Source organism: Rhineura floridana, chromosome 14 (genome assembly GCF_030035675.1).
Source record: "Rhineura floridana isolate rRhiFlo1 chromosome 14, rRhiFlo1.hap2, whole genome shotgun sequence".
Taxonomy (NCBI): domain Eukaryota; kingdom Metazoa; phylum Chordata; class Lepidosauria; order Squamata; family Rhineuridae; genus Rhineura; species Rhineura floridana.
In genome coordinates, this window is record NC_084493.1 from 30,725,605 (window position 1) to 30,747,080 (window position 21,476).

The window sequence follows — 21,476 nt, forward strand, 5'->3', positions numbered from 1 at the left end:
CTTGTCTTACAGTCCTCACACAGAAATGGTCCTTATGTTTTATTTGAAGAAATACTTCAGTTGTACAGTACAAGAGGTTTAAACGACGGCCCCATTAAAGCTAAAATAGTACTGCTGTTTTATGTAACTAGTGCTGGAGAAGTGTTTCTCTATCTGAATACTTCTTCAAACTTATGGATCGTTAGAGAAACTGAAAGTCTTTATTCAGCCAAGCTGCAGTACACTCAAGTCTTAGAGCTACTTTTCACATAAACTTAAGTACGAAATAGTTACAAAAATGATATACTACAGCAACACATTGTGCTGAACCTGACAAGTGGCTTCCAAAAGCCATGCGCTTAATTCTTGAATATGTCACATTACAAGTCCATTTACACCTGAGGTTCAAGATGTCTGGCACTGCACACCAGTTCTAGGGCCTTCATCATCTTCTTCATAGGCTTCCCTGTGATTACGATAAGACCGCTCTCTTGGATCAAATTCATTAAGTTCAACTTGATCCATGTCATCTGAAATCATTACTTCTTCCCGTGGAGGAAGCAGAGCTTCTAACAGAGGTAGCTGGTCCTTAGAAAGCCAGTGATGCTCTGGGAACGCAACCTATGATAAAAATGCAGAATCTAAGTAGCAAGTTCAGAGGTATTTGGCACAGTGGCAGATCTAATACATGCTAGGAGTTTAATCTGGACATCATCGTGTCCTTTACTGTAAAGACTGATTTTGTTCAGTATCATCATGAATTATTGCCATTGGTTTGCATGGGCTTACAGGAGTAGGCAGAAAACTCAAGGTGTGGTGGGTAGGGAAGGGCAAAGTCCATCACTTTGTATCAATCCAAGAATCTAGAGGGCAGCTGAAAGCTACATAACTACTGCTGCATTCAAATAGACCTTCCTTTACCTAGAATGCAAGCAGCGTTGCCAATCTCTGTGCTAATCAATTGTAGGCAGGTGGGGTGGGCAAGAGGGTGCTTCAGCTGAGTCTGGCAACCACTCCTATACTCACCCCAAATTGTTGTACCTCAGCTACTTTCTCACACGAAGGGGCTCTTTATAGAATTTACAGCATATCTTTCACCCAGTGGTGATATTGAGAACTAACAACCCCTCCCCCCCAAAGCAATACAGGAGATTAAAGGCAGAGCCAGTAGCTGAAAACTTTGCTAAAAAACAATTTAAAGAATGTCAGATGCTATTAAAACGTAAGAGAACAGGATTTTCTTCATCTGGCACTTAACAAGGAAGGCATCAGATAAACATGGCTGGGGAGGGAATGCCTTCATATGGGTGCCACCCTCTCTGGTGAACACCAGAACATTTTGGCAGTTCCTTCTCATTATTATGCATCTGTTACTCCTTTCCATGCATAAGCCAGGAGGTGGGAAAGTAATAGTGAACAGTTGAGGTGCCCGATGATGCAGCTTTCCTTGCAGTTCGCAGTGGGGGAACAATGAAGGTTTCAAGAACACCTTGGTGCTTGTGTGGTACCTAGAGGGCAAAGCCCATGTTGCTGGCTCTGCAACTTCTTTTTCAGTCGGAAATAATTCATTTAGCATTCAGGCAGTTAGATACAAACCACTATTCCACAAAACAAAAGGTGCAAGTATTTTTTTAAAAGCAACTAACTCACCAAGAACTGAATGATTAGGGAACCTTTCTCCAATGGAGACTTGTAAATTGGCATTCCTTCATTTAAGATGCATTTGATATCTCCATGCTTTATCACTTCACCTGTTTGAAATGTCATTACATACACTTTTAAGAGCCAGTTTACTAGCTTTCAAAAACTTTTATTTCCTTATAGAGAACTTCTCAACAAGTAAAGAACACAAGAACAGCCCTGGTCGATCAGACCAAGGGTCTGTCTCTGGGTGGGGATCGTCCAGCCCATGGGCCTAATTAGCAAGTAAACCTTGCAAAAAACCCTTCAAAGTGCTGGGGGGCACGAGGTAAGGTGACTGACAGGTGGGTAATTCTGTCCTGTCAAACTTGACCCCTATGGGAAATAAGAAAGGTGGCCTGCTAGGCAAAAAGAATTCCCCACCCCTAGTCCACCATCCTGTTTCCACAGTAGCCAATCAGATGCTTTTGGGAAGCCCAAAAACAGGACATGAGGAGCAATGACCCTCTTCCACTGTTGTTCCCAAAAACTGGTGTTAAGGCACATGGCCTCTGATGGCAGAGCAAGCACGACTAGTAGCCACTGAAAGTTCTACCCAATTTGTCTCAAATCCCTTTTAAAATCATCTAAGCTTGCGGGCATCGCCACATCTTATGAAAGTCAACTCCATAGTTTTAACTGTGCTATGTTTAGAAGTACTCCCTTTCGTCTATCTCCCACCATCAGCTTCAGTGGATGATCCCAAATTCCAGTAGGATCTATCCATTTTCTCTAAACCATGCATACTTTAAACACACCTCTACTATACCTTTGCCTTCCCCCCCCCCAACTAAAAAGCCACAAACACTAATCTTTCCTTACAGGAGAGTTGATCCAGCCCCACAGTACTTTTGTTTCTTTTTCTGTTCCTTTCCCATCTCTACAACAACGTTTCTCAAGTGTGGCACCAGTACTGTACACAATATTTCCAGTGTGGAAGCAACACAGATTGTTGACCATGACCTAAAGATTGCTTTCCTGGTCAGCCATTGCCAACTTAAACCTACATGCTTCCCGTTCTTTAACCTGTTACCAATTCAGAAGAGCTTTCTGATTTTTACTATCCCAATTTAAGTTTAAACATATGGCAGGATGCATATTTTGCTAGCAAAAAAATTGAGATCAAGCTTGACCATTTTGTACAGCTTACCTCACAGCTTGGAGTTGGTTTGAAATATCAGAGTTAGGCTGATAAATCATACTAACTGATCCCACATATGGGTGGAAAGCCAATTCTGATCAATGCCTTTCAACTCTGTCTACCCTCGTATCCATTCCACTTTCTCTGTCTCTATGACTGTGACACATTGTAATGCAGAAGCTCTCAATTAAAATCAATGTCTTCTTAAAGGAAACACAAGCTGTTAATTATATAAATTTGCCAATTATTTTCTTAAAAAAGAAAGGAAGTTGGATGCCACATCTACCTTTTTTAGAATTTATTACAAGGACTCTGTCATCCAGCGTATCAATTGTCTTTTTGAAGCCACACAATGCCTCTGTAAGTTGAATTTTCATTTTCATAATTAAGTCATTGCTTCTTCGCTGAAACACTGGGTGCTCTTTCTGATCTAGCACAATGATGACATCTCCAGGCTCCAAATCAGGTTCTTGGTCACCTTCTCCATGAAACACTATTTTCTGACCATCTTTCATACCTATGAATACAATACAATAACAAAGAAATCAAATTCAGAGGACTTGTCAAAACAGTACCAGCAAAATCCATCCTGTAACTTCTAGCCTATGATTAGTAGGGATACTTCCAAGAGTTGGCCTTATTTCCAAAGTGGAACTGATGCACTAGGAATTCTCCACTGCTTTATTTTTCTTGATTTTGTACAGCACTTTACCAAAGACTTGATTTTTCAGTTCCTTCTGGGCATGTGTACTGATAAAAACACTATAAAAGACAAGTCTTGATGGAATTGTAAATGTGATTGCACGAAGACTGCTTATTTTGCCGCATCTTTATAAATGCACATGGGGTAGCAATGCAAATTAACAATAAGATGCAACCAACTATGTACCTGGAAAAATGCTCCTAGTTAAGCTGGAATTCACAGGTGAAACAAAGCACACAGCAAATCCAAAAGAGAAAAGGGAAACAGGAACAGGATATCCATTAATGTCTAGTGTTGCGCTGCCCTAACTACTGCTGCCTTCTAAAGCCACAGTCATTCAAAACTTATTGAGTGTATTCAAAATTCAGAATTTTGGAAGCATCTCTAATATTTAAGATACTGTTTGTTTTTTATTTTAAGCTGCAGTGGGTTCCCTAAGCAAGATGAAAATTATTCCATGTCTATGTATCTCCAACTTCCTTTTACCACCATGCAGTCATTTAAACAATAACATTCCAGTCCTGGAGTACCACTAGGACACAACACTCTTGCAGCAGTAAATCCTTGCTATGAATGTTATGTGTGAAAAAAGAGCAATGAGATATGCAAGAGGGACCACGCACCAGGGCTGGGAGAGGGAAGAGATATCCCCTCACGGTCTGCTGATTTGGGTAGCTAGCCAATTTGGAAGGTTGTATGCACTGGAAAATTCTTACCTTTCTCAATGTGTATTTCTATTATCTTTTTCTCTCTAACCACTTTGTTGCCACTGCAGGTGGTACATCTATCTTTGGGATTTATTCGTTCACCTTGGCCTTTACAGTCTGGACAGACAGTCTGAATTTGCTGCACCATGCCAGGCCCAATCTGTTGAACGAGGACCTGCACTCCCCGTCCTTTGCATGTAGGACACTTTTCTACAGCACCTTTCTTTCCACCATAGCCTTGGGAGAAAGAAACACACACACACACACACATTTATAACATTCACAGAAACTTACCAAGCTTCAATTAATCTCGGCATCAATGCATAGCTCTTACACTAGGCTGCATCATGTGAACAGGACTCTTGACTACACCTATCTGTCAGTTCAGTGCCAAATGTTGCTCTCTCTCAGCTTTGTGTCTGCAAGTTTATGCCAGTCCAATTCATTCAAAATAATGAACAGATTTAAGTGTACTTATGCACAATTTGGAAAATAGCAAGGAAACTATAGTTGATTTAGCCCTCAAGCACTTCTAACCTGGCTAACAGTTTCAAGTACATTCACTTTTAACAGAACAATCTGTTTACTTCAAATAGTGTTTCATGAAACTGCCAAATATCTGACAAAGCCTAAGAAGTGGATAGCTGAAATTCTCCTATCAGATCACAATTTATGCAGTAAAGATATCAATCTGCTGCTGATCCATATTATAGACTTGAGAGTTATTATTAGCAAGAGGATCATAGCTACTTTTAATAAGGGCTGTTTTTCTTGATAGCAATCATTTTTTGACAAAACCTAGTTATTAAGAGTAGCTTCAGAGGCAAATGCCTCTCAAAGAGAAATTTACCTTTAACTAGAGCAGACAATATTCAGACATAACTAGGGTTTTTTAAACCTACGGTTCTTAATGTGGTATACAGTAATAGACAAACTAAAGTTAGGTCTTCACATAATATGAAACTGGGATATATATGATTTTAGGTTTTTTTACATGTTTTTAGTTAACATTTCAAATCTATTTTACTTATAGATTAAGAATAGTTTGGTGAGCAGTCTAATTACTTATGAATCATACCCACAAAATTAATCTGCCTGACTTTAATGTATTAAAGACAGCTGGTACCTTAAAATATCATTGCATAAAATGTTCAGCATTTTCACTAGAGATTATAGGAGTGGCCTCCAGATCACTTTTTGGGCACAATCCAATTTCTGTATTCAAGTCCTGCGGGATATATAGTGACTGAGTCATTACCTTTGCACTTGTCACAAATTACATTCTTCTGAAGTGCCAGCTTTCTTGTGGCTCCGTTGTACAAGTCTTCAAGGGAGACACTCAACTGATGGACAACATTCTTACCTTAATAAAAAGAGAAATTCAGATGCTTAATACAAGAACCCCATTCCCAAGGTGCATTTTAAGTTTATCCTACCTACTTGTAAGCCTAATAATCCCACTCTCCAGAATGGAATAGCCCACAAGAATGCACCCATTTCTAAAAAAGAACAGTTTCTGAAACATGGCCATTTTGCTTTTGTATTTCCCAGTTTGTCTGCCATTATGGCAAGGGATCTACAATTTTTGGCTGGCTTTATTGTCCAGCCCAAACAATTGTTGCCAGCACCATCTACCTGATACTCTCCCCCCCCCCAAAAAAAGGCTGGCAGGGAGTGTGTGCTATTGGGCACCAGTGACTATAGGCAGCCCATATGCCTTCAGGAAATGGCATCCAATGGCCCCCTCCCCCGGTTCTAGAGCAGGAAAGGCAAGCAGCAGGGAGATTTACTAGTTTGGCCCTGTGTGGTCAAGGCTCTGATCACACAACTATTAAAAATCCCCACACAACTGTCCCAACATTGCAGCTGGTTGGACTGCGTGGACAATCCCCACACATTTATACAACTTTTAAAGCTGGCTATTTGTCACACCAGCATGACAATCCCTGCAATGTATTTTTGAAGTGCGATTATAGGCCCCTTCATGCACTGCATATCATGGTTCCACATGATTAAAGGGAACAGGAGACTGCCACCTCTCCTGCATATTGAGCACAGTTCTGAAGGGAAAGCCAATTGTAATAATAGCAGAGCTTCCAAGAGTATAGCTGATTCCCCCAATGCACAGAGGCTGAGGGGAGCTAGGCAGGCACATCAGTAACACAGCCCTGTATCCTTAATCATGTGGAGCCCCTTCATACAATTGCATGAAGGGCATTTATCCACCTAAGACTATTCAGCAGAACAAAGGTAGTGCCCCTGACAACTTATATATATTCATTCCCCTATTCAGCTACTACGGGACAGAGCTGGAATATGAAGTATTCCCAAAACAAGACATACCAGTTTTCGAAGGCACTATATTCATATTTACAGCCCTCAGATTTCAAACGCAATTCTAAGTGCAAAACAAACTCCTCCCCTTACAATATAAAAATCTGAGTAAGAACCCAACAATTAAGACGTTTCAAAATTAAGAACTGTCATGATGTGGTTTTGCATGGTTTTTATTCATTTATTTCTAATTATTTGGCTCAGGACTGTCTCTGGAATCTAAGCTTTACCAGAGATCACCTTGAGTAATAATGCTTCAGTTGTACACTGTGTCATTATTGTAGTAATGCTATACAGTAATACCTCAGTTAATGAATCCTCCAGGAACAAAGTTCCTTTCAGAGAAGGCTCCTTTAAAGGTGAAACTGACAAGCTTTACTTTCCTAGGGATAAACTTTCAAGCCTGTGCCTTTGCTTTAAGGTGAACATGACTAGCCTGTGCCTTTGCTTTAGTAGGGTGAAACTTACAAGCCTGCTGGTTTGCCTTGCACTGAAGAGACCTCTTGCTGTCTCCCAAGGGGGAGGAGAAGGAGGGGGAGTGGGAAGGTTCTGTGTAGGCACCCTTTAAAGCCCTTGTTGAAGCTGCCCCCACCATCTGTGAGCAGGTGTAGGAACCTATCCCTATTCTTTTCACGTTATTCCTAAATCTGGTAGGAAAGTTTATGTTGAAGAAATGATGTCCAGGAATGCATCTACTTTGTTAACTGAGGTATGACTGTATATGATACTGTTGCCATGCTATTCCCACAATGAAAAAAAAAATAGATGCAACGGAGCTTAAATGAGGGCCAACAAAAGTAATTCATTAATAAAAGCACCATTGTGTTCGGGCAGAGCGAGGTGCTTCCATTATTGAAACCTTCAGTTCCAGTTGCCATTGGTAACCATCTATTTTACATTTTGGATACAATACTGCAGCACTCTACATAATGGTCTCAAACACTATAACTTAACTGTTGCAATATTTAAAACACACATGCATACCTCTTCTCTCTCTATTCATTCGGCCTCCACCACCAAAGAACATGTCAAAGATGTCCATGGGTGAAGAGAAATTGCCGCCACTTAAGACTCCTTCTTTAATAGCTTGCTCCCCACCCTGGTCATAGAGGTCCCTTTTCTTTGGGTCTGACAGAACTTCATAAGCCTGGGATATGAGCTTAAACTAAGAAGAGAAAGAAACCCTCTAAATAACTGGCTAGCACACAATGATAGTTAAGTTTCACAAGAAAACTTCTGAACATCTATTAAGAGATCCATGAAGAGTATATATATCACTACTACCAAACAAAAGCAAGCCAAAATGAATGCTACAAAATAATCAGTTACTAGCAATATATCCGTCAGCATAAGCACTATGTATTGTGTCATACAAGATAAAATACTGTAAATACAGAATGTTTCTCATTGAGGAAAATGCCCCTACATCAGGGTTGTGCGTGTATAGGCGTGCTCATATATTGCGGAAATGCACCCTAGCGGGGATCTTTACAAGTCCCCACCCACCCAGAGACCAGGTGACAAGTTTACTCCTACTATAATGACCCCCCCCCAAAGTGTCAAACATTTCTTCCCATTCCTTTATATGGCTGAAAGTAAAGGTATGTGCTCACATTTTAGGTGAGCACTAGACCTGTTTCTCAATTTCAATGGGATTTCAACATCCTCTTATACAGGGATGGGGAACCTGTGCCCCCCCCAATGTTGTTGAGCTCCAACTCCCATCACCCCCACCCCCAGCATAGCCACTTCTATCGAAATTGGAATTCTTGCTACCTGCAGATTGTTGTTTTTCAGAACTTAACAGGAACCACACCCAGTATTGCTTACCCTTCCCAGGGTTCAGCACCTTCATTGCACTAAACAGACAGAAAATGAGATCTGATGGGAGGCCATCAATACTGCAAGGATCTCGGGGGTGCACTGTATGTTTGTGTGTATATGGCTGTGAACACGCTAGTTGCCTACAGCAAAGTATTTCCATTAGCCACACATGGAGGGGGAATGGGGTGATCTGCTGATCACTGCAACAAGTACAGTGCTTTATTCCCATTTGCTTATATTCCCAGCGATGTTTACATGATTTTTTTCTTTAAAAACCTAATACACTAGGGATGGGTGGGTTAACTTCGGTGATTTCAGTGTGTGGGGAAGGGAATAGGTTTTCCCTACACACAACACTGTCACGCACTGAAGCCACAAAATCTACCATTCGGGAGGTCACAAAGCAGTCCACAGCTAAAAATACCAAGGCACCAAAGCCCCATTCTCTCTTATTTCTGTTTAATGTGGCTGGACACTAACTTAATCATAGACAAACTGAATGCTCATGCTTCTGGAGTTTTTCACAGAAACGTTATGGATAATACTACACAAGAACGCGAGAGCCCTGCTGGATGCATCTAGCCCAACACTGTATTCTCCCAGCAGCTAAGCAGATACCTATAGCAAGTCTGCATGCAGGATGTGAGTACAAAAGCATTCTCACAACTTGTGATTCCCCAGCAACTGGCACTTGAGAGGCATATTGCCTCCAACAATGGAGGTAGAACATAGCCATCATGGCTAGTAGCCACTGACAGTCCAATCTTCTTTAAAAGCCATCCAAGTTGGTGGACATCACTACATCTAGTGGGAGCTAATTCCATTGTTTAATCATGTGCTGGGAGAAGAAAAGTTACCATTATTCTCTCTAGTTGTTTTTTTGCCTGCGAGTGTTAACAGTGTGCCGCTCATGATCTGATTAATTCCCTTCCTTGTGAAATTTCCACTGCTTCTGCAGCTGGCAAATTATAGTAGCCAAGTACTAAACGGCCTGGTAGAACTGGCTAGTTCTCCTATATCTTCCACCACATCACATTGCTCAACCATCTATTTTTAAATGTGGGCTATCAGGTGGATCCACAGTTGGCTACAGAATCATACTCAAAGAGTGATTTATGGTTCTTTCTCAAACTGGGGGAAGGTAATGAGTGGGGTACCACCTTGGTCCTGAGCACAGTGTTCTTCAACCTTTTTATTAATGACTTGGATGATGAGGTATAGGGAATGCTTATCAAATCTGCAGATGAAACAGAACTGGGAGGGATAGCGAATACCCTCAAGGAGAGAAACAAAATTCAAAGTGATCTTGATAGGCTGGAGCATTGGGCTGAAAACAATAGAATGATATTTAACAGGAATAAGTGCAAAGTTCTATACCTAAGAAAAAGAAACTAAATGCAGTTGTAAGATGAGGCTCAGCAATACTACATGTGAGAAGGATCCTGGAATTGTTGATCTCAAGCTGAATACGAGCCAACAGTGCAATGTGGCTGCAAAAATGGCAAACACTATTTTAGGCTGCATTAACAGAAGTATAGTTTCCAAATTGCATGAAGTACTAGTTCCCCTCTATTCAGCACTGGCTAGGCTTCATCTTGAGTACTGCATCCAGTTCTGGACCCCACACTTTAAGAAGCTTGCAGTCAAACCGGAACAGGTTTGGAAGAAGGCAACAAGGATGATCTGGGGACTGGAAACAAAGCCCTATGAAGAGAGACTGAAAGAACTGGACTTATTTAACCTGGAGGAGAGATATGACAGCACTCTTCAAGTACTTGAAAGTTTGTCACAGAGAGGGACAGGATCTCTTCTCCATTATCCCAGATTGCAGGACATGGAGTTACAGGAAGCCAGATTTCAGCTGAACATGAGAAAAAACTTCCTAATTGTTAGAGCAGTATGACAATGGAACCAATGACCTAGGAAAGTGATGGGCTGTCCAATACTGGAGCGATTCAAGAGGCAGCTGGACAGGCACCTGTTGGGTATGTTTTAATTTGTATTCCTGCATTGAGCAGGGGGTTGGACTCGATGGCCTTATAGGCCCCTTCTTGCTGGATGTGCAATAACACTAAAGAACATTAGAAAAAATAGGTTAAAGAAACTCCAAACATCTCAAGCAGGCAAACAACTGACCTTTAAATATCATTTCAAAAATACATATTGCAGTGCACTAAATAGTGCAATCAACATAATATTCATTAGATGTAAAGAATTTTCAGAACAAGACTACTTTGGCCAATCTAATACTGAGACCTATGGATAGCATGGGCTGCAAAAACTAGAGTAAGTAAGGTGCATGCAACGTTGGCTGCAGCTCTATAAACTGGCATTTACCTTCCAAAACCCCAAGCAAGCAATTAGGTGCACCTGCTGCCTTTTATGGCCCTAATTCTACTCTTAAGCTAAACCAGCTGTATTATTATGATTGAATTAGAATAAGCACACAAAGCTCCTGTGTTAAATATCCAGTCTGTCTATGAACAGGCTTCCAAGGTTGTAGCAATAAGGGACAATTAATACATAATAAACATAGTGACTGAGGAAGACTCTGGGAGGGACACTGATGAAGTGTTAATTCTTCAGGTCTTAGATGCTGATGGTGCTCCGCATGCTGCTCTTTCAAGATTCCATGAGGATGATGGGAGAGAACAGCTGTCCCCCTACATGTTGCTCCCTCAGACACACATTCACCACCAACTAAACGTTAACTGAATTCTCAACTGGAGCACTCCTCCCACTGCACCCATACTTTGGAAAACAATGATTGCTGACTACAAGCAGATATACTCAGAAGGGGCCTTGCCATTAAGATGTAGAGGTGGCAGATTTTGGATTCCACAACAGGCAGCCTCAGTGAAATAAGGAGAAGTTGTGAAGGTACACAGTAACATCAGGGCATGTTTCTGGTGCCCCATGTTAATAAGCAAAAACGAGGGCTGGAATCTGGCACCACTGGTGTTGGTGGTTGGCCTTGGACATTTAAAGAGCAAGATATACAAGCTAAGTTGATTATATATGATTATATGATGTAAGTTGATTACAAGTGCATTTAATTTATATGCTTGGCTCTCACCTGTATTGGCTTGTCTGTCACTTATTACATGTAACTGGGACCTATGTTTAATATTCATATATAAAAGAAATAGCACTTGCATTTCAGGATGGCATATTCCTCAAAGTGCTAAATAGTATACTGCAAGCAAAATTGCCCAATCTTGCCCACATACAGCTACCTCCCTAGAAACCCTGCCTCATCCACCCCAACCTCAGCCCATACCCGTTCCCCCTCGCTGGGATTCTTGTCAGGATGGTACTTCAGTGCTAACTTGCGGTAAGCACGTTTTATCTCATCTGAGCTGGCATTTGGCTTCACTCCCAGGGTATCATAGTAGCCTGTTTCCTTCACCATGGTGGCCTACGAATGAGAGAAGTATAAGCAGTCAGAAGATGGCGTTCGCAGGTTCTTCATCATCACATTTCCCTCCTCCTGTATTCAATTCTGGAATACAGTTTCCCACCAAATATATTTTGAAGCTTTATTTAATAAAAACCAGGACTAGCTACTACTGTGAGGCTTTAGGGGTTCTCGTCACAATGACATTGCTAATGGCGTAAACATTGATAATTTTGTTGTACTCAATGGTGATAATGTTGTTGTTTTAATTAAAATTAAAAAAAGATTATCATGACAAACATGGGCTGAGGAAAAGGTGGATTTTCTGGCTTCAAAATCGAAAAAGTGGATTTTCTGGCTTCCACAAGATTCAAACTGGAGGCCTTCCATTTTTATCTCTCTCTCTTGGAAAAACTAGTACAGCCCATTTTCAAGAGTGCTGAAATTTGTGTTACCTTGTAACAATTCAATTTATGTTGGAATTATGTTATGTTGCCTTGCTATTCCACATGCAAGCTAGGTCAACATTACCTTCATTTGCAGATTGAGAGGGAAAGCTGAGTGTGTGTCTTGTTCAAGGCCTTCTAGGCAACTCCTGGCTGAGACATGAGTTGAAGAAGCTGCCTTAGACTGAGTCTCAGATAATTGGGATGTCTATCTCAGTACATGGACTGGCAGCTGCTCTCCAGGGTTTCAGACAGAAATGCTTCCCCCAAAGCTCTGGTAATTAATACCTACGGGCCTCCTGATCTCATTCTCTTAGCTGCTAGAGACTACACCCTCTCTCTGGTCATTGTGCAGGGTGACCAAGGCAGTCTCTGTGCCAAAACCAGGCAGTAACAACCTCAGAAAAGGTATTCTCTCTTCTCTCATATTTAAAAAAGAATGCATTTTCTACTAAGGGCTTTTTCTGTCTCCAGGTCCAGGCTCTCTTGGATGAAACCGATTGTCTAAATTCATTTCAGTTGGGCTTTAGAACTGGTTTTGGCACAGAGACTGCTTTGGTCGCCCTGCACGATGACCAGAGAGAGGGTGTAGTCTAGCACATTTCAGCACTCTTGAAAATGGGCTATACTAGTTCTTCCAAAAGACAGAGATACAAATGGAAGGCCCCAGTTTGAATCTTGTGGAAGCCAGAAAACCCACTTTTTCAGTTATGAAGCCAAAAAACCCACCTTTTCCTCAGCCTCGGTCCATGTTTGTCATGATAATCTTTTTTAAATTTTAATTAAAAACTGCAACATTATCACCATTGAGTACAACAAAATTATCAATGTTTACGCCATTAGCGATACCATTGTGACGCGAACCCCTAAAGCCTCACAGTAGTAGCAGGATATCATTATAGCTTCTGTTATTTATTACTATTAACAATGATAACTCACTGACGATTTTTTTCTATTTCGGGGGAGATTTCCCCCCCCGCGGCGCCCCCTACCACCCTCTTTTTATACCTCCTCGCCCCCCCCACAGAAACTCACCTCAGCTTTCCGCTCGCATACGCGCCTTCTCCGCAGGACCCGCTCCAAGTTGGAGCGCCGAGGATTTTATAGGGGCCGCGGCGAACTTTCTGGAACGCCGCCGCCATGACGTCACGGAAGGCTCTGGAACAGTCTGGACAGAGCCTGCCTGGTGGCGGCGGGCGCGGAAGCGACGGAGCAAATCAACGCGCGGAGAGATAGGGAGAAGGCGGAGCTAGGTGGACAAAGGCTCCTCCCTCCCTCTCCGCTCCTCCACTCCGGCTCCACGAGGAAAAGTCCGCCTTAGCCTCGAAGCGTTGCTAAGCAACGGGGCTGCCGCAATCGGCCAGCGCCCTGCCTGGGCTTGGAGGACGGGGTGCAAACCCCCGCCTTTTGCCTTATGTGGAACCCGCGCCCCCCAATGTACTCGTCTTCCCTCGGGTATCCTTAGGCACCCCTTGCTACAGCCGTTGCTGGAGGACAGCCTGAGATGCTAAGCTAATGTCTACTTGCCTGTCGGCAAATGCTTTAAAACGCCCCTCCCACACACACCATGAATTAATCAATAGCACAGTGATCTTACTTGTTCACGTGGCACAAAAAAACTATTCTTCTTCCTGTAGTTCAAGAAGACTAAAGTAATGACAACAGAAGAGTTATTGAACTTCTCAAGGATTATCAATACCTCGACACAGTCACTAGAAGCTAAAATGATGAAACTGAGGTTATCATACTTTGGATACATCATGAGAAGACATGATTCACTGGAAAAGACAATAATGCTGGGGAAAACAGCAGGGAGTAGAAAAAGAGGAAGGCCAAACGAGATGGATTGATTCCATGAAGGAAGCCACAGACTTGAACTTACAAGATCTGAGCAGGGTGGTTCATGACAGATGCTCTTGGAGGTCGCTGATTCATAGGGTTGCTGTAAGTCGTAATTGACTTGAAGGCACATAACAACAACAACGACACAGTCATTAACCAAAATGGAGACAATAGTCTAGAAATCAGAAGAAGGCTAGGACTGGGGAGGGACGCTATGAGAGAACTAGAAAAGGCCCACAAATGCAAAAATGTATCACTGAACACTAAAGTCAGGATCATTCAGACCATGTTATTTCCGATCTCTATGTATGGATGTGAAAGTTGGACACTGAAAAAAGCCAATATGAGAAAAATAAACTCATTTGAAATATGGTGTTGGAGGAGAGCTTTGTGCATACCATGGACTGCAAAAAAGACAAATAATTGGGTGTTAGAACAAACCAGAACTATCACTGGAAGCTAAAATGATGAACCTGTTATCATACTTTGGACACATCATGAGAAGACATGATTCACTAGAAAAGATAATAATGCTGGGAAAAACAGAAGGGAGTAGAAAAAGAGGAAGGCCAAACAAGAGATGGATTGATTCCATAAAGGAAGCCACAGACCAGAACTTAAATCTGAACAGGGTGGTTTACGACAGATGCTGTTGGAGGTTGCTGATTCATAAGGTCACCATAAGTCGTGATCAAAGGCACATAACAACTAACTTCCTATAGCATTTAAAAATAATCATAGTGTAGTTTGATAGTTTTCTGATGTTTTGCAAAACTTTCCTCGCCCTTTAAAATCAAAGACTTTCCCTTTTTCTTCCCTGTGGGATATGAGCTTTGGATTGTATGATCACATGCATGTGGGTACATGGGAGTAAGCACCATAGGGTTCAAAGTGGGGCTTACTTTAGAGGAGGATCCCTGCTTATGATTCAGCTGTAAGGCTGTTGCAGGCCACAATCCTATGCAAGGCTTACCTGGGAGTGTATTCCACTGAATTCAATTTAATTCAGTGGGGCTTACTCCTGAATTGACATGTATAGGACTGTCCTGTTAGGCTGCAGTCCTATGTACACTTACTTGGCAGTAAGTCCCATTGAGCTCCATATATAGGACTGCATGATATAGCTGGTGCCTGGGTGCCTGGAACCACTGCGCAAAGGCCATTGCCAGCTCTATGCTCAGCTGGTTGCCCAACATTTGGGAAGGCCTTTGACAAAGGCCTTTAGATAGGTGTCAATCACCAGGTGTCATTATGGCACCAAATGACTGACAGCTGGGTTGGCCTATGGGGTGTGTGTGTGAGGGGGAGAGATAAGGATTTGGGCTACCGGGGCAAATATATTTCTCACCCTTGATATAGGGCATGCAGTGCTCTTTTTTGGTACAAAATGAGGTGCCAGTACTTATACTTTGATAAAAGTGCTGTGAGCGCCAGCACCCAAGGGCTGACTTGGGCAGCCACAAAAAAAAAAGGTGCCAGTACTCCGTTCTGGTGAGTACCATCACAAAAAAACCCTGAGGGCATGTATAGGATTGCATTGATAACAAGGATTGCAGAAATCCTGGTTTAAATTCCACACTCAGCCATGAAGCTCACTGGGTGACCTTGGGCTTAACCTACTTACTATACAGATGGCGGGCTGGTGGGTCTGTGTCTGTGGGACAGTGAGATCCACCCCAGGTTTTAGTCCAAACTCTCAAGGAGCTGTCCAAGGTTCTGACACCTTGGACAACTCCTTGAAAGTTCAGGCTAAAACCAGGGGCGGATTCTACTCTGCCCCTGACAAGGAGCTATCAGCTGCCACTGCTTTACAGGATTGTTCTGAGGATAAAATGAGGAGAGGAAGAACCATGAATATTGCCTTGAGCTTCTTGGAGATATGGTGAGACATAAATGTAATAAATAAGTACGTTAAAAAACCTCTGAGCTCTGTGGGATGTAATTCCAAGTAAATGGTTTAAAACATTTGTACCCTGCTTTTTCTGCCCTCAGCAAGAGGCAAGTCAGCTTGCAATTAAAATAGATAGGTAAAACAGTTTTTTTTTTTAAAAAAAAAACACAACCAAACAATCCTACACAGTTACTTGAGAGTAAATCCCATGGAGTAGGCTTGGATCACATATGGCACTATATTATTTATTTATTTAATTTATTACATGTATTAATCATCCACCCTCCACCTGGAGGTCTCAGGGTGGAAATGCATACACTTCAAAAATCGAACTTAACCATAAAACTGAAAGCAACCAAAATACAAAATAAAAATGAAAAAGATAGCAGCAGCAACCAAAACGTACAAACCCACAAAACACTTCACCCCCCACCCTTTACAATGCAATCCTGTTTATGTCTACTCAGAAGGAACCCCCACTGAGATCAATGGGGCTGATTCCCTGAGCTAAGTGGGTATAGGACTGCAGCCTTACCATGCAATCATATACATTCTCCTCAGAAGCTGCCCTGTTGAGTTCATTGGGTAAGTGGGTATAGGATAGCAGATTAATCCTGAATCTCACTGCACACAGGAATATTATGAGCATGTATATTGTGCATTGTATTGGGCGCCTTTCCAATTTTCAGGGCTGAGTGAGGCCCATTACTTCAAAGGCTCTCTAAGAAAGCCACGGGCCACTAAGGTTACTGCCCTGGCCAGAAAAGGGGGAGTGGGAGACAAAAATCACCCTGGCCACTTTTAACACTTTGGAGCCAGTTTCTACAAAAGGAAAAAGACAAGCCCAGTTTATTTCCCCCAATCACTTTTTTTCTTGTTGGTAGTTGTAGCTGTGTCGAATTTTCAACTGTTAAGCTCCTTGGTACCACTCACCATATGCTAAGAGGCACATGTTACCAAACTCTTCCAAGCTACACAGCAAGTGGATTGGATTGTGAAAGACCAACTCAAATTGTGTTTGCATTTTTACAAATGTGTAGGGCAGTACAATATCTCAGAGAGGAGGTCAGGTCTCCTGCTCCCCTGGTGCATTCATTATAGCTGCCCAATTTCACTTCTTTTGAAAGTTTGGTAGAAATATCTGTCGGCTATAGGTACATACTTAAAACCACAAGGTTTTTTGCCTATTAGTGAATATAATCTAGTTGTATACAAATGAATTGGCAATCTAGAAGACGTTTTCTGAAAGTGTGCAGATGTGTTAAAAATAGTATTTGAGTAAAACCCTTTGGCTTCTATTCAACTAAGTCCTACTCAGAGTAGACTCACTGAAATTAATGAGCTTAAGTTAGTCATGTCCATTAACTTTATTGTGTCTGACTCTGAAGAAGACTGGCATGAAACACTACCTTTTGATTTAAAGGGAGAAATATTCATGAACTATAATGGCATTGTCTTACTGCATTGCTATCAGCTTGCTTGTCCTCGGTCGACTGTCCATCAGCTTGTTTGTTCTCTGTGGGCTGCCCATTAGCCTTTTTCTCCTCTGTGGGCTGCCCATTAGCCCCTTTCTCCTCTGTGGGCTGCCCATTAGCCTTTTTCTCCTCTGTAGACTCCATTGCTGGTCACTTTGTTTAGAAATACTGAATAAAATTGGGGAAACATTCCAAAATGATCAGAAATGAAGCAAAATAATGATGTTAAATGAGGCTTTGTGTAAGCACTAGTGATGGGCAACTCTTGTTTCCCTCACTCAGGTTGGATTGGCTCAGAAAATATTTTTTTATTATTTTTTAAAGATTTTTTTGAAGCCACTCTTCTTGTGGAAGCAGATCTTGGGAAGGTTACATTTCCTAAGGGTGGGAAAGGGCCACGAGGGCCTTTCTTCCTGTTACACCACTGTCAGTGCACTCAAGAGAGAAGGGCAAGACAGAACAGATTTCCCTTTTTCCCTCTTCCTGTTGCTAGAGCAACATTGCTGTTGCCCTGATTAGGTAAATGATCTTCACAGAGAAAGAGAGAATGGCTTGGGGTTGGCTGAGAAAGCCAGGAATTTTTCCTCAGCTCAGATTTTAATCTAAGCCATAGAAGAATTTATGGGCTGCATCACTGGACTTCCTCCCATGTAAGTGTGTATATTATTCTTTTTTAACTCTGATAAATCATCTACAACTTTCTTTGCACTCTATAAAAATAAATGTACTGCCTTCAAGTCGATCCCTACTTATGGTGACCCTATGAATAGGGTTTTCATGGTAAGCAGTATTCAGAGGGGGTTTACCATTGCCTTCCTCTGAGGCTGAGAGGCAGTGACTGGCCCAAGGTCACCCATTGCGCTTCATGGCTGTATGGGGATTTGAACCCTGGTCTCCCAGGTCGTAGTCCAGCACCTTAACCACTCCACCACACTGGCTCTCATACTTCGCCCTCTACATATATTAAAAAATAAAGATGGTCTCTGCCTGCAGGCTCACAGTCTAACAGGCAAGACACAAAAAGAAAAAAGAGATGTGAAGGGAAGAGTGCAACTCTGCAAATTTTCCTGGGAGATAGCCCCATTGAATTGAGTAGGACTTACTTCTGAATAAACATGCATAGGCCTGCACTATAAGCCTGAAATCCTACACTTGCTAACCAGAAGGTAAGTTCCATTGAACTCAATGGAATTTACTCCCAAGAAAAGCTGAATAATTGTACTTTAAGATGGTAAACTTCTGTGCACTTTTCTGGAACTGAAAGCCAAACTACACATTGTTACCTATGAATCCGCATCTTAAAGTGCAGGGTTTTTGGTTTTTACACAAATTGCCAGCATGAGAGTGCTGATCCAGATTGGACCCTAGCATGGGGATAGAGTTTTTAAAACCCTTTATGCCTGCTATGGTCCCAGTTTAATTGGGACCCCCACACCTGCAATCTGCATGGGGGGAAAACTCCCATTGGCTACAATGGAAGCTTCACCTCCCTCCCTCCCCAATGCAACTTGCAGGCCACCACTAAGAAGCCCACCTCGTGAGATGCATTAAATATTATTTTAACCAGCATCTGATGCATTTATAGCTCTTGTCCACAAATAGCTCTGCCATGACAAATATATTCATCTCCATGGTGCCATAAGACTCTTGCTGATTTTCTCTTCCGGGAAGGGTGACTTAGCCTGTGCCTGCTTTTGAGACGGGCTCCTGCCTCAAAAGAAGCTTATTCAGATATATCAGTCAGATTTTTTTTTTTTTTGACTGATTAAACTTCTCCCGGGTAGGGAGAAACGAAGAGATTAACCTCAAAGCCTATTTTTGTTGGGACGACCAGATCTCATTAATTTATGGGACGAGGTCCAGCCGACGAAGGTGGGACGGATTTTCAACAACAAGCTCTATCTGATAAAGCGAACGTTCATCTTATCTTCTAAGAGAGAACGCACTAACAGGCAAGCACCCTTCTTTCTATATTTTTCTTTTACTTGACTTAAATTGTTGCTGTTTAAAAGAGATTTGCCAGATTGATCGGTTTTTGACATCTCACTGGGGAGCCATAACTTCTCTCTGCTACTCACTAATTAATAGCTTATCTCTGTTTTTGTTGCAAAAAGCTGTCCTGGATTTGCATTCTAAAGATATACACAGAAGAGGGATTTCTATTCCAGATTTTTATTTTGAAGAATATTATATTGTCTGAGACTACTCTCTTTTTGGTCTATTTTATTTTGACGAATCTGTTTCCTGACGACCGCCATTAATTGTTTCGATCCTGGGAACTGCATTTTGTTTACTTAAGCATGGAGAGATAAGGCTGTCTGCTCTGTTTATACTGTGATGTCACCAAGTTTGGAGTATTAACCCAATTGTTGCTGAAATAAGAAGTGGTTTTCCTATATTTTTCTTTTAAAATGGCAATTAAGAAAGTGGCTGAGAAGCTGGAAATAACTATGTTTCAGAAAATAATGGATGAGATTGAGATAACGAAACAAAACCTGCGACAGGGTTGTAAGGAGTTGAAAATTGAATTGAGTAAAATGAAGCAGGAGATTAAAGATATAGGGGTCCCTGTGAGAGAGGTGACCCTGGAAGGGGTCCCTGTGAGAGAGGAGACCCCGGAGATTGGAACAAACGTGGAACAGGAAAAAGATTTGGAGTCTATGGACTTTAGAAACAAAATCTATTGTTTGGAGACACAGGAGATTAAAGACATAGGGGTCCTTGTGAGAGAGGAGACCCTGGAGACTGGAACAGGGGTCCCTGTGAGAGAGGAGACCCTGGAGACTGGAACAGGGGTCCCTGTGAGAGAGGAGATCCCGGAGATTGGAACAAACGTGGAACAGGAACAAGATTTGGAGTCTATGGACTTTAGAAATAAAATCTATTGTTTGGAACTCAATGTTATCTCTGAAGAAATTAATGAAGATTCTAGAGATAAAGTTATCAATGGCATGGATAATCTTCTGGACTGGAATGATGTGATGGAGCCCAATATAGAGAAAATCTATGGAATTAACTGCAGCCATGTGACAATGGAAAAACTTTCAAGAGATGACCCAGTGTATTTTGAAAAAAAGAACAGAGATATGATTTTACAGCAGTATTTCAGCAACCTATTCAGAATGGATGGCAAGAAAATATTTGGGATAGAGGTAATTCCCATCAGACTCTTACTATATGACTATGGCTTTGACAGCAAGATTATTATGGAATACTGATAATGGAAGATTGGATACTGAAATTACTGGACTTAACAAGACTACTGAAGATGGAAGATGGAAAATGGAACTAATAGGGATAATAGAACAATGGCTACTGAAATTACTGAACCTAACAGATTCTGATGTGATGGATTAATTGAAATGTTTATTTTGACTATGGTTATGACAATAAGATTATCATAATTAGTAATGAGATGGATTAATCGATATGCTTATCTGGAAAAAAAATTGATAGATATATTTCTTAAAGAATTGAAACCTCTCTTTGACTTTTTGTGGAAAGAATAAAGTAATGTTTATGAGATTTGATGATTAAGTAAGATAACTAATGGAGGAAAGTGATTTTATAATATGACTTAAGAGACAGGATTGTTATATATTATAGACTTATAACTGATTTGATCTTTGACAAATGGGAAGTCAATATTTTACTCTTTATTTTTTATTTTTGTTTTTTTTTTCTTTTTTTCTTTTTGTTTAACTATTTTTGATTTTGTTTTTTGTCTTTGAATGTTCTATGATTTTGTCTTGTATGTTTTATGAAAATCTGAATAAAAATTATTGAAAAAAAAAAAAAGACTCTTGCTGATTTTAAGACAGCTACCACTCTGGAAGTGTCAAGAGACCAGGTTTCAGGGGGAGAGTTAATCCCCAATGTGCTCTTTATGAGAAGTTATAAATGTTGAGGATAGAGAGAAAACAATTCTGAGAGCAATATAGGACTGGTGTCAGGAGTCAGCATGCCTGGGCACTTTCCGAGGACCCACACCTCATCAGGGAACCACTGAGAGGAGATCCCTGGACCTGCTGCTCCTCTTCATCTCTGCAACCATGTT

At 41.4% G+C, this 21,476-nt stretch overlaps 1 protein-coding gene across 1 annotated transcript; it reads right to left on the reverse strand.

Annotated features, from left to right (window-relative positions):
* Positions 1–26: 26 nt before the first annotated feature.
* DNAJA4 (DnaJ heat shock protein family (Hsp40) member A4) lies at positions 27–13,382 on the reverse strand. The gene is made up of 8 exons (XM_061595895.1): positions 13,247–13,382; positions 11,649–11,786; positions 7,529–7,709; positions 5,469–5,573; positions 4,220–4,447; positions 3,087–3,317; positions 1,630–1,730; positions 27–600 (listed from the first exon to the last, which is right to left on the reverse strand). Exons 2-8 carry the CDS (start codon positions 11,778–11,780, stop codon positions 385–387), a joined length of 1,194 nt encoding a protein of 397 aa, XP_061451879.1. The 5' UTR covers positions 11,781–11,786; positions 13,247–13,382; the 3' UTR covers positions 27–384.
* Between the last annotated feature and the right edge of the window lie 8,094 nt (positions 13,383–21,476).

Bases quoted from the DNA above. Each gene is read 5' to 3' on its own strand.
- DNAJA4 (XM_061595895.1), bottom strand. From the start codon at position 11,780: ATGGTGAAGGAAACAGGCTACTATGATACCCTGGGAGTGAAGCCAAAT. The intron at 7,710-11,648 runs GTATGGGCTGAG...TTCTCTTCTTAG, and splicing joins ATCCCAGCGAGGGGGAACGG to TTTAAGCTCATATCCCAGGC. The intron at 601-1,629 runs GTGAGTTAGTTG...TTTTTATCATAG, and splicing joins CCCTAATCATTCAGTTCTTG to GTTGCGTTCCCAGAGCATCA.